This window comes from Plectropomus leopardus, chromosome 4 (genome assembly GCF_026936395.1).
Source record: "Plectropomus leopardus strain MGB_pleo_1.0 chromosome 4, ASM2693639v1, whole genome shotgun sequence".
Classification (NCBI taxonomy): domain Eukaryota; kingdom Metazoa; phylum Chordata; class Actinopteri; order Perciformes; family Serranidae; genus Plectropomus; species Plectropomus leopardus.
In genome coordinates this window covers 10,280,687-10,293,141 of record NC_142179.1, presented here as the reverse complement: position 1 = coordinate 10,293,141, position 12,455 = coordinate 10,280,687, and the positions used below count along the sequence as shown (strand labels likewise).

The 12,455-nt window shown below is 37.1% G+C and overlaps 1 protein-coding gene and 2 long non-coding RNA genes across 3 annotated transcripts in view; 2 read left to right on the top strand and 1 right to left on the bottom strand.

Annotated features, from left to right (window-relative positions):
* LOC148189716 (uncharacterized) overlaps positions 1 to 4,449 on the top strand; it is a 33,456-nt gene extending 29,007 nt beyond the window's left edge. Inside the window, exon 7 of the long non-coding RNA XR_015776389.1 lies at positions 4,394 to 4,449. This is a non-coding gene — a long non-coding RNA (uncharacterized LOC148189716). The remainder of the gene's footprint in view (positions 1 to 4,393) is intronic.
* Positions 510 to 4,368, bottom strand: LOC148189717 (uncharacterized). Its single transcript, XR_015776390.1, has 3 exons — positions 3,007 to 4,368; positions 1,757 to 2,914; positions 510 to 1,337 (listed from the first exon to the last, which is right to left on the bottom strand). It is a non-coding gene; the product is annotated as an uncharacterized LOC148189717 (long non-coding RNA).
* Positions 4,450 to 5,458: 1,009 nt separating the features above from the next.
* The window catches only part of aacs (acetoacetyl-CoA synthetase), a 49,200-nt gene continuing 42,203 nt past the window's right edge, over positions 5,459 to 12,455 (top strand). Inside the window, exons 1-4 of the mRNA XM_042487708.2 lie at positions 5,459 to 5,793; positions 7,392 to 7,495; positions 9,285 to 9,405; positions 11,308 to 11,421. Of these exons, the coding sequence (XP_042343642.1) occupies positions 5,655 to 5,793; positions 7,392 to 7,495; positions 9,285 to 9,405; positions 11,308 to 11,421 (478 nt within the window). The 5' untranslated portion in view covers positions 5,459 to 5,654. The remainder of the gene's footprint in view (positions 5,794 to 7,391; positions 7,496 to 9,284; positions 9,406 to 11,307; positions 11,422 to 12,455) is intronic.

Below are 12,455 nucleotides of genomic sequence, written 5' to 3'. Positions count from 1 at the left end.
CTGCAGATGCACGTTGCTTTATTAAGGTCATATTTACTTTACATTTACTGAATAACTCGAAAACTAATCACAGATAGACATCCCGAATTCAACCAATGCTGTAGTGTCAAACTATAGAACATACATTCTTCATTATAATAAAAGAGCTGTAATCTAATGTCGTATCTACAGATTTATACATGTAACGAAGTGATAATGTGATAATAGTCATGTAGTACACAATGTTGTGTATTAGTATGCCATCTACTGGACGCATACAGTATGTGTCAAATGTATGTGTTTGATTTAGGGTCCTACTTCACTCACAGTGATTTTAGAATAGTGCAGCTGTGCAGACATGTTAACAAACAAATAAATAATAATCGGATTATAGTCATAAAGCCCAAGCTTGCATCAGTGTGAGGTCTTTGCAAAACCTTGTCAACTTGTTTATATGAAGGGGCCCACAAATATCATGTTACTACATTTTACATTGTTTTCTAAATAAGGTTAAGTAGAACATGCAAACAGTCTGATGGACATGTAAACACACAAAAAGTTAATTTATTTATATAGAAAAACAAAACAAAAATAAGTAGACAGAATTAAAATCAAGGAGGCGTAACTCAAGGATACCATTTACACAGAAGGAGAAAAGACAGTAGTCGTTATTTGCAGGCAATATATGATGTAAGAAAAGGATAGAAATGACATAAATCTCACGTTCAATACCAGTCTCCAAACCCAAGATAACACATACTAACTAAAAAGGAAAGAATCAGCCTTTAGGATTTGATCTTTTCCATCAAATCACTGCTCGATCCACGATATTCAACTAGTCACTCCAGCTTTATTATTGGAAAAGTAGGGGCTTGATATTTTTGCCAATATGAACTCACATAACAGCTTAAAAAAGAACAGAAAAGAAAAAGCATGATAAACTCGATGGACTTATCAACCTGCCACTGAAGCAGATTTAGTCAGTGTTAAAATCAATCAAGAGATGAAGTGTCCTTCATGTTAAAAAAAAACCTCATTGCAATGACTCAGTAATGCTGCAAAATGCAACCTGTTACAAAATATAATGCAGGAATGACAGGCAGTTACAGCTTTTACATCACAGGATCCAAAGAGCAGTCATTGGGAAATAATTCCAGGAGAAACAAAATGACATATGTGGCTTGTTACAAAATGTGAATTTTGGCTAGACTGCAGGAGATATGAGCTTATGTGGAGGCAGAGTCTGGATAAACAGATAAAACAGACACATGTGGAGTGATGCCAGGGTCTATTTCAGGTCAACTTCAGTGTCAGTCAGAATCAGTGAAATCAGCCACAAAAAGGTTTGTCCCTTTTGACTGGAATATGAAGGAAGGATACAGTCATGTTGTGGAAAATTGATAGCATTATATAATGTTATCTAAAGGACAAGGTTTGCAATCTTTTCAAATAAAGCACACTGGCAATGACCAATACTTTTACAATTTAAAAAAAAGCCTGCCTTACTGTCATTCTGCTATTTGTACAGGACACGCAAGTACAAAAACGAAAGAATAGAAAAAGTATAAAAAATTTGGTAAGCACTAAAAGTGCTAAAGTAATAAAATTACAGATAGTGGAGGCATATATGAAAACAAACAAACAGCAACTGCAACTTCAGATGTAATAAATAAAATACAGATGTGTGAGTTATGCAAATAGAGAAGACTTAACATTCAAATCAATTTTAGTTTATTGGGGATTTTTTTCTTTTAAAATGAGCTTGTAAAGGACTCACCTGTGATACCTGTGCACAGTTGACCTCGGTAAGTCAACCAGAAAAAGTCCAGGCACCGTGCATTGGTTTCGGCATACATGTCTGAAACCTAAGCAAATTGCACATTGCAAGAAATTAGTAGATTTAGATTTTTTTAAGGCTAGGGAAAAATGTCATCAAAGCAATAATGATCATAGTTATATATTTAAAGTTAAAAAAACACATTTCTCTGAGGTGATTTTTCTTTTCTTTCTTTTTTAGACTTGCTTCTTTTCTTTCTTCTTTTTTGCTCATATTCAGATAATTCTCTTTCAACTGTTTATTAATTTCTTGCTTATTTTCAGTCATTTCTTGTTGAGTTGCTCATCGCCTTTTCCCCATTTTTTGAAAGAAACTGAGCCCATTTGCTGAGGTTTCAAAGGGTTAAAGGTGCATCATGTAGTCCAACTTTGGTAAATATCACAACATTAACAGTGGTGGCTTTGTGATAAACAGGGAGCCCATGATCAATAGCTGCTTCCCCAATCAATGAAGGTTTGAAGCTTTCAAAATATTCCTTATAATATTTTAACCATTGCAAGTTCAGCTCATTTGTGCATTTGATAGCAACAACATAATGGGAATAATCTCACCCGTTATCATCACATCCTACATCATTTCCTGTGTTTTGGTTAATGCTTTTATCAAGGTCTTACCACAGCCTCTTTGATACCGCATAGTCAAAATTTACGGAGTTAAGCGGCTGATATACTGTATAATAACTCAGCAAAACTCAGAAGACACAGCACAATTTTGCAGTTTGTCTGACCAACATATTTGCTTGGATTTCAGAGTTCAGGTGTGAGATACCGAGGCCTTCCTTTTTGCAATCTGGACTTTGTGTTCAAGGCAGCCTTTAAGGACGCTGATACCACATTACAAAATATTATCAAACATATTACAACACTTTGGTTAGCCCTGTGCGTCTCTGTCTTTATAGTGAGCTGCTGTGCCACACACAGCAGTGAAAAAAGTCAAAAGACGATAAATTCAGACACAAAGCAGGATGTTGTTAGTTTCAGTGTGGTTTTTGAAAGCCCATGCATGCACAGATGGCTTTTAGGTAAATTAATGTTGATGGATGACTTTCTGGCTGCACTTGGTTGATGATGGTGAACAACAGTGGGATTGATATGGTGTCTGAGAGAGAGAAAGAAAAATCAAAACATCAAACTACAGACTATATCTATATTACATACTTATATTTATATATATAAGTGAGTCACCTCCACCTTGTTAATGCTTTTGTTTGATTGTTAGTTTGGTTTTGCTTGCTGCCAGTGTGGTTCCAACCAACTTCATGCTTGTTGGAGTGTTTATCAGAGAAAGACAGAGAAAAAGAGAGAGAGACTAAAGTAGTAATTCAGGCAACACAATAGCAACAGATTTTGTACATAACACTTTAGGATTTCTTTCAGAAAAACTTGTATGGGTTATCAACTTAAACATTTGTGTTCATAATTACCATATTTATGAGCAAACATTTGTAGTTGATCCATCATGAAAATTAAGTTTTTCACAATATTTAAAGGGGATTTTTAAGTGTTATATGTGCATTAAGACAGTTATTGGTCATTATTATGTATTACCATTAATAGGGTAAATAACCTAAGTTAGAGGTTTACATCAATGCAAACTAGACTGGTCTAGAAGACATTGCTAAACTAACAGAAAATTTCCATCACTGAATCAAAGTTGAGATGGCACCACCGGACAGTGAGGAGGGTCCTTCTTCCTCTCTCACTGATTGGGCACACCTCTAAAGGCTCTCACCTTCTCGCTCTCTGATTGGCTAATGTCTCATGGGGAAGCAGTAAAACTCAGCTTGCCACTGGTGAAAGGACACGCCAGTCCAACGGCCATGATACACCCCCTCCATAGACCGATCCGTCGGCTGATGTGGAACCAGTGCGCTGAGGACCAATCAGAATCCTTTATTTTGACAGGCAAGGTTCCCGCGTGCACGACAGACTCCTCGATGCAATTCTTCCGCGCGTTCACGTGTGGGAGATGTTCAAGACTTCTACGGCATGCAACCACAGTCTTTATGCGCGGGTTAAACGGATAAATTCCTCAAAATGCCTACATAAATAAATGCATTTCATTTGACAAGTAGATAATCTCAGATTTCAGAGTGCCAGCATGAATGCTCACATGAAAACATCACTTATCCTCCCAGTACGACCAGTGTAGTGTTACTGTTCTTTTGCATCCATTCAGGAGGGATATTTTAGCAGCGGAATAGTGTGCATACTTGATTTTAGATTAGATAATCTTTACAAGGAAGTTAACTCATGTGACAAAACAAAAGAAGAGAAACAGGTCAGACATGTCACAGCATACAACATATGCCATAGCGCTAAAGCCAACACAGCAAGCAGATTTTCCAACATGATGTCTAGATGCTAAATTAAGAAAAACAAAAGGCTGACCATGCCCTAGGATATGTCAATATGTTGACTGGAGGAGCTGGGGATCAAAAAACATGCCACCATACCTCAGCACTTTACAAAACTGGTCACATAGTAATTATTCTACATGTTCAAGTGATTGCTTAATGTTCAATGTTACCCGATAAAAATACTGAATTTGTAAAAACTGCCTTTTGTTTTTCTGCAGAATCCACCTGGAACATCTTACAAAGTACATTCAAACTCAACACAATTGTTACTATGGATCAGTTTAAAACTATAATTACCAATTATTCTTCTTTTGAATATAACTGTTGTTGTTTGGTCTTTCTTTGTGTTGTCTGTGCTCTCGAAATAATTGAAAATCACTGAAATGCCCTCAATGATTTCTCGAGATTCAAATAAAGGTTGAATGATTAAATAAACGCCAACCTTAAAATAAATGGCTCATTTTAAGGTATAAAAAAAAAAAAAAAAAAAACTTCTTAAAAAATACATAATTTAAGTAGGCTAATTGAGGTGTAAGTAACAAATCATAAAGATTTTTCTCTCAAAAATGTAATCTGTGAATGTTTTATAACATTTCTCCTATAGTGGACATCAGGTTAATCTCTTCTAAAAATAAATGTATATTTAATAGCAGTTACCTTCAGCATGTTTACATTATAAAATTAAATTCCCCTTCAAGAAATGTAACATTAAAGCTATTCTGCATGCTGTTTGTGTGTGTGTGTGTGTGTGTGTGTGTGTTTATGCATGTGTGCAAATGTAAAAAACAAACTTCCTTGAATGTGTCAAACAGCTCAAATTAAAGAATCCTAGTTTACGGGTGCTGCGTGTCAATAACGTCTCCCTCAGGCTCCTCCTCAGTTGATATGCCCTCCTCTGAACATTAAAACCCTGCTCTGCTCTCTGGCTCTGAAGTTTTTCCTTTTTCCTGAGGTATGAAAAATGGTTGAAAATGGGAAGAAGCAAGTCCCACTGTCCCCCACAAAGGTCATGGGTTAAAATGTATATTTTTAAAGGCTTAGAATGAATGTACACGTCTACAGTATTAATATGATATTGTTAAAATACTCTTAAATAATAATTTAAAAAAAACATCTATGTTAAGAGCATAAACAATATGTCTTTTTGTATTTAATCACTTATGTCCCGGAGAGGACTAATTTAAACTGAAGGATATTGTATAACAGTATTGGACAAAGAGCGTTCTTGAAGCCAGCTCGCTGTGCTACGTCATGACGCCGGGGCGTGGCTTGTCAGTTTTCCTCGCCAGCTCCACGCTTGCCTTTGACAGTGAGCCTTGCTAGCTGTCGCGAGCTGTAATCCTCGAGCCTTTCAGAATAAGCAGCTAGCCGGCCGGTGATCTAATTTACCACGAGCACTCACCTCTCGGGGACAGTTAGCTTCAGCAAGGGGGCTCGCGCTAACCTGTGTTCGTCAGCTCACAAAGGGACGCCACCAAGATGTCCAAAGACACGGAAGGAAAGAGCGAGAAAATTATGGATATGGAGAGCAAGGTGTTGTGGTACCCGGACTCCAAGAGGAATACACAGATGGACAAGTTTAGGATACAGGTCAACGGGGACTATGGACTTAATCTGGGTGAGTCAAGAGGAGGGAGGGAGACAGACAGGGAGGCAGACAAATACAAGGAGGTGTGCTGCAGTGAACAGAGAGCTGAATAGAAACAATGTCTACCTCCTGCTTTATGTCGGTATATGTTGTATAATCAATACCTTACAGTTACCCTTACCTTTCCGAAGATGCTTTGCAGTGCTGTATTTTCAAGCTAGCTTTGGTGTGCAAGCTCTTAGCAAATTTAAAGAGGGTGCAGAAGAGAGTGAATCAGCATAAGCACATCTCTGCTGGTAATACAATTGCAAATAACTAACTCAGCACCCCCTTTTTGATAATAATTAGCTGTTTACAACACAGCAGCTGTGCTTGGCTCTCATGTTTGGATTCATCACAGTTCCTCACTTGAAGACAGAGGGCGGCCTATTTCAATTGTGTCTTTGATAGCGTGTAAATTTAACACAGCAGGGTTTAGGAGGAATGCTGAAAAACCGGGTCCACCGAGTATTGAATGGAGAGACAGAGAGAGACAGAGAGAGTGAGGGGGAGTTACGTAATTGGGTTGAGATTTGAGTGTATGTATGGCAGATGTGTTAAATAAAAAATAATGATGATGGCAATAAATGAGTTGAACATCTGTTATTTTTTTTTTAAAACAGCGTTTGTGTTTAATTCTTTGGGTACTGACTTTTTCAGAGCCGATGCTGATACCAAGAGTTAGTACTTAATGAGACCGATGACCAATATTTTAAACCAACATTTATTTACAATAAAAATAGTTCTGTCTAAATTTAGAATTTGGAATATAACAAACTCCAACACAAAACTTCAGCAAATGTTTAATCAAAATTGAAACTTTCAACATCATTTACTGCAAGTTCCCAGCAACTTTTTTTATTTATAAAGTTCAGTAAAACATTTCAGTTTAAAAAAATGAATGAATAAAAACACCTTCCTGAGGTTTTACAAAGTAAAAGTTCCTTTCCTAGTGTTGGTTGACTGTGTTATGCACAATTTTTCTTAAATTAATTTTATTTGCGATCATTAAAATCAAATACCGATACAGATAATCTTCAAAATGCCAAATATATTCCCGATAATCGACCAGGCCAATAATCTGTCGAAACCTAGTACTCACTGAATCAAAATTCTTCTCCTCTCTCTTCAAAAAACAGTTTCTCTCACTCTTTTCACCACGCATAATGATTCATACTATATGAATTTAACAGAAACATTGCCTAAGTATTCCAGTATATTATTTCAATGGCCCAGGAAATCTCTATCAGTATTAAGTATAAGTCTCAAACTTGTGATGTCGTAAGATATAAATGCTGTATACATGTGACGTTGGAATACTTGGAATTACAACTTTTCCACTGGGAAAATTCACATGAACAGCATCCCATGTAGGAAAATCAACTCAGCAACTCAGAGATAAGTCTGGTAATCGGGATACCCAAAGGGGTTTGCAAGATAAATCCCAGCTTGTTTTGCTTCAGAGGTATTAGGCCTATATTTTCTCATGTTTAGCCAGCTGTTATGCCTTTGTAATATATGTTTGAGCTGATGGTCTCACCAGTAAGTCATTATGTATCTGTAGTAATCACTGATTCTCTGTCCTCTAGTCAACTACAATGACCTGTACCAGTGGTCGGTGGACAACTACCCAGATTTCTGGGCAGAGGTGTGGCGCTTCTGTGGAGTAGTCAGCTCCAAACCATATGAAGAGGTGAGTCGACCCTGCTGGTACATTGTATCCTGAAGAAGAATGGCTCTGATGCCAACCTGAAACTGAACAGCCACTTTAACGATTTCACTGTCACAAATACAGAAAGTACAACAGAGTAGAACAACTCATTATAAAGATCCAGTGAATGACCTGCATTTTCCCATGATGGAGTTTTCTTTTTTTTCCATGATCATAACTTTCAACTCTGGTTCCTCCTTTACTGTCATTCCTCAAACATGCCCCCTTATTTAACACTGTAAAATGATTCTCTGTGTTGTGAACAGAGATGTGGCCATAACATGCAATTACTGGGCCGCATTTATGAAGCACATAATTTGAGATCAAATCTCTTTGTACCAACAAATTGTGGGATACATCGATTTTTTCTCCAAAATGCTTGCATTGAAAAAAAAATTGCTCATGAGATTACTGAAATGCACAAGTTGTTATTATGGATTGTGGCTTGTCTCAGGCCATAAAAGGGCAAAACAGTATCACATATTCCAACAGAGTTTATTTGTTTATTTTTAAACATTTGTCATTCCATTTCATCATCATTTACATGATTTGCAGCACACATATTTGTGTTGCTACATACCCACCCCTGAACCATCTGGAACAACTTGTTCTCGAGAGCTGGCAGTGTTTCTGTGAATCACTCTGTGCATCAAGCCTATGTTATTGTTATGTCCCATAATGCCCTGCACCTGTGACTTTCCAGCCAGCAATATTCTGGGTGTTTAATTTAAAATCAGACAACCTCTATTTTTTCATTCAAATGTGTGCAGAGATTTAAGATACATGTTAGTGAATGCGGCCTGCTGTAATGTAAATATTACTAAATAACTTCATTGCTGTGCTGATTTGCTCTCTCTTAGTCATTATTTTTCAGGGAGTAAGGTAGTAATCTGATATGTATATAATATGGGATAGGGGATAAGGGATAATATGATTCATCCCTTATGAGCAGTTACACAGTTAATTCAAGAACTGCTTTAATTTTTGGACAAAAATAAATTTGAATACACTGGCTGCTAGCTGATGCAAATCTGCAATATTTCTTTTTGCTGATAGTTTGTGATTTTTCTTCCCACGCCTCTCTGATGCCCAAACACTGTTTGGCTTATTATAGCACTGGCGACCATTTGTTCATGTTAGAGTTGCACCTGTTTTATAAGGTGACATTAAAAGGCAAGTATAAAAAAATGAGTTTACTGATTTTAAATGTTCTGAATTCTTATGTTAATGATTTATTTTTCTGGCTAGCCTCTTATCAATGTTGCTTAGTTCCAGGATACAGACACTCAGGTGGGTGTGTGAGATAATAAATGGTGTCGTTGTGTCATGTTGTTGACACACCCTGTTTGTACACATATATAACACATTCCACGTAACACGTCACATATTGTTTTTTTAAACATACATTTAGTAACCCACTCAACCTGTTCTTGGACAGAAGACAGGTAGCTAATACATTAGTCCATCAGTCACTTCATAATAGTGTTGTCAAGCTATTAAATGCTAGTGTTGCCATGGATTTTTTTTTTATGACAAATTGGATTTCTGGTTTTGTTTCAAGTGCAGTCAAACACTCTCCTGTTGCAGTGGCAGAGGCACTGATTAGGCTTGATTAGTGTGTAATGCAGCGGCTCTCTGATTGGAGTGCTTTTATCTCACAGTACTATGTAAGCGAGAACACCAAAGCTTTAAAAGGCTTGGATTAAGTCAATAAAAATGTTGTGTTTCTCCTGTGTGGTTTCTCGGTGTGTGTTCTCTGGGTGTATACCAGGTTGTGGATGTAACCAAACGGATCTCGGATGTTCCAGAGTGGTTTAAAGGAGCCCGGCTCAACTACGCTGAGAACTTGCTCAAACATGCAGACCAGGACAAAGTAGCTCTCTATGCTGCAAGTAAGTATATAAAGTGTAGCTGATAAAAACGGTCCGATATACAACACGATAACCAACTCAAAATTTCTGCATTCTGAGGTGAAAGAGGGTAGTTACACGCAGATCACGCAGGTACAAGGCTATCAAAAAACAGCATACATGAGGAAAAAAGATAACGCCTGCACGCTTACTCCATGCCACACCAGATTATTTCAGACAACGTTTTAAACCTGCTTGGATCTTTGTCAGGTCAAATGTTTAGAAAGATGAAACCACACTTATATTTATACATAATGCGCACCCATAGGCTGATGAGCTCTGTGTTGGCAGGTGTGTTTAACCATCTCAGCCAGTCAGGGTAGTAATATAATTGACAATCATGTATTAAAGAAAATTACATAGAAATAAAACAGTGAAAGAAAAACTGTGATGTTAAGGCGATATTACAAAACATCAAATATATCTCAATTGATAAAAACATTATATCAAGATTCTTTATATTTATATCAAACTTTATATTAAAATCCATCACCAGTCTACATCACCTAAGTTCAAAGTTGTAATAAATTAAGGTCAAGGGAGTAATCTCCAATACATACAAAAAGACATCTAAAAAAACAGATCAAGTTCCAATAATGAAGAAAAGTCAGATTCCAATAAAGGAATTAAAATCCCAGTGAGGGGAGACACACACCTGTTATATTAACAAATAACCCTGTTATATTAACAAACAAATTTACACTTATACGTGCGCGTACATATGAACATGAACATATGAATAACTCAATTTTGACAAAAATATCAGATAGAACCATTTAATTCTAAGGTGACAGTGTTAAACAGTGCTGCGCCTTCAATTGCTGGCAAACTACATACACAGCTCATTTTCTGTTTTATTCTTCCAACCTCACAATTTGTCATTGCAAATAAATTAAGTAGGAGGAACGTTAGGAAGATGTGAAAGAACAGAACTGCGGTTTCACTTGAGCAAAGAATCAATGTAGCAGTGAGCTCAAGGCTGCATACGTCACTTTGTTAATAGATGAGCTGCTGCTCTCTCCTCTATCTCTGAGGACTATCACAAACTAATGGATAGACCCCTCTTTATTGCCTTATCTGTGTGTACATGAGGGAGAGTGGGCTTTCACACACTCATGTACGCACATACAAATGCACAGTTTGCACACAACCTTGCGCAGGAGCTGTAATGTAATTATGAGAAGGCCCACTGGTCATGGTGCTGTGGAGCCTCTGTGGATGACAGTAAACTATTACTTAGAGAGAAAAAAAAGATTGTTCCTATCTATGACTCTGTACTACCTCACCATCATTCTCTATTTTTATCTCCATCTCCACTCCCTGGTTTTCTTTTCCTGTGCTTTGGATTTGAATTTCAGGAGTTTGATTGGCATTTTTATTAAGTGGTACACAAAGCCTAAAATGTCTTAATTAGAGCTGTGTGATTTGGAGAAAATCTAATATCATGATATATTTGTGCAAATACTTGGATATTGTCATTGCAATGATATCGTAGGGTTCACTGTCTGTGCTTTCACATAACTTTTAGAAAATTAGAATTTTGATAAATAATCATCAGTAATGTGGATGTAATGACTAAGCAGGTAAAGACAAAAAAAGAGCAGCCAGAATAGTTTGGTAAGTTCATAAAATGACATCACTTTACTTTAATGTAGCCTTTAAAACAAGGAGAAGACAACACTTACCAACCAATATCCAAAAACTAAGTGTCATATCAAGTCTTATATAATTATATTGATATAACAGTAATATTTTGCACAACCCTAGTCTAAACCAGTCAAAATGTATGATAGTGTTTGTAGCTTTCAGAAGAATTTTTCTGAAAAGTACATAATAATCTTAATAATCTGTTTTTGTGTCTCACTTTCTCTTTGTGTGTCTCAGCGGAAGCAAATGATGAGATTGTGAAGGTGACGTTTGGGGAGCTGAGGCGGGATGTGGCGTTGTTTGCTGCAGCCATGAGGAAAATGGGCGTCCAGACTGGAGACAGGGTTGTAGGTGAGTCTCAGATTTAGTACTTTATGTCTCGCCGGCGAAAACAAGACGAGAGAATTTGGAAAATAAGCTTGGATGTCAAATAGCTACAATCTCCATGCTAAATTTCAGCCTCCAAGGGCAAAAACTGTTGCTGGCAATAAGTGCGGAAATTTTTGTTGACCGACCAACCAACAGAGCGAGCTTCAGAGCTGCTGTTTGCAGCGTCAACAGTGGCAACAGTGTTTTACAGAACTTTTCTATCAGCCAAGTGAGGGTTGATTACCATCCATATTAAGTGGTAAATTAGATAAGATTTCTAGCTCTCCTCCTGAATCATTTCTGTTTTTGTCCTCCAATCTTCTTTATTTGAAACATGTTGCAGCAGGACTTGAACATGGACTGTTTTGCTGTAGCTCTGTGGGTGTGTTTGTTCTCACTAGTAAGGAGGGCTGGCTGCCTTGGCACAAGCTGCAGCTCTTTCTGAAGTCACCACTTATTTTTTTCAAAGTTCATATTTGTACAAGCAGGAATGGCTGAGGATGCATATTTCTCTGCAGCACCCCACTGAACACTACATTCATCTACACATTTATACCTGTATGTTTTAACAGTGTCAAGTGCCACTGAGAAGCACCATGTGTGTTTTTTCAGTTGTGATCAGTAAATTTTTGAAAGCAATCCTAATGTCAAAGGCTTTTTAAGAGCTGATTTCTTTCACTGTTGTAGCTTGTTGCCACATTGCTGTTTGTGGTAATGCATATTACTGAGCTGTTAGAACTGCTCAGCTATCAGGGGTTTGGTTACTTTATGGTTGTCAAATAAAAGCAGGTCAAACTTTCGAACTGAACCTTGAAGAAAGAAAAAGGTGTTTGTTTGTATATAGAGGTTTTCGTATTTCAAAATACACACCCATACATAGAATTGTTAGCTAATACAAGAACAATTCATTTCAGTAGACTATTATAAAGACTCCAACCCTTGTGGCTAAGTCAAAATCATGGGTGTCAGAAGCCTCCACAGTTTGCTGTTTGATAAATTCTGCATGAAAATGAGTG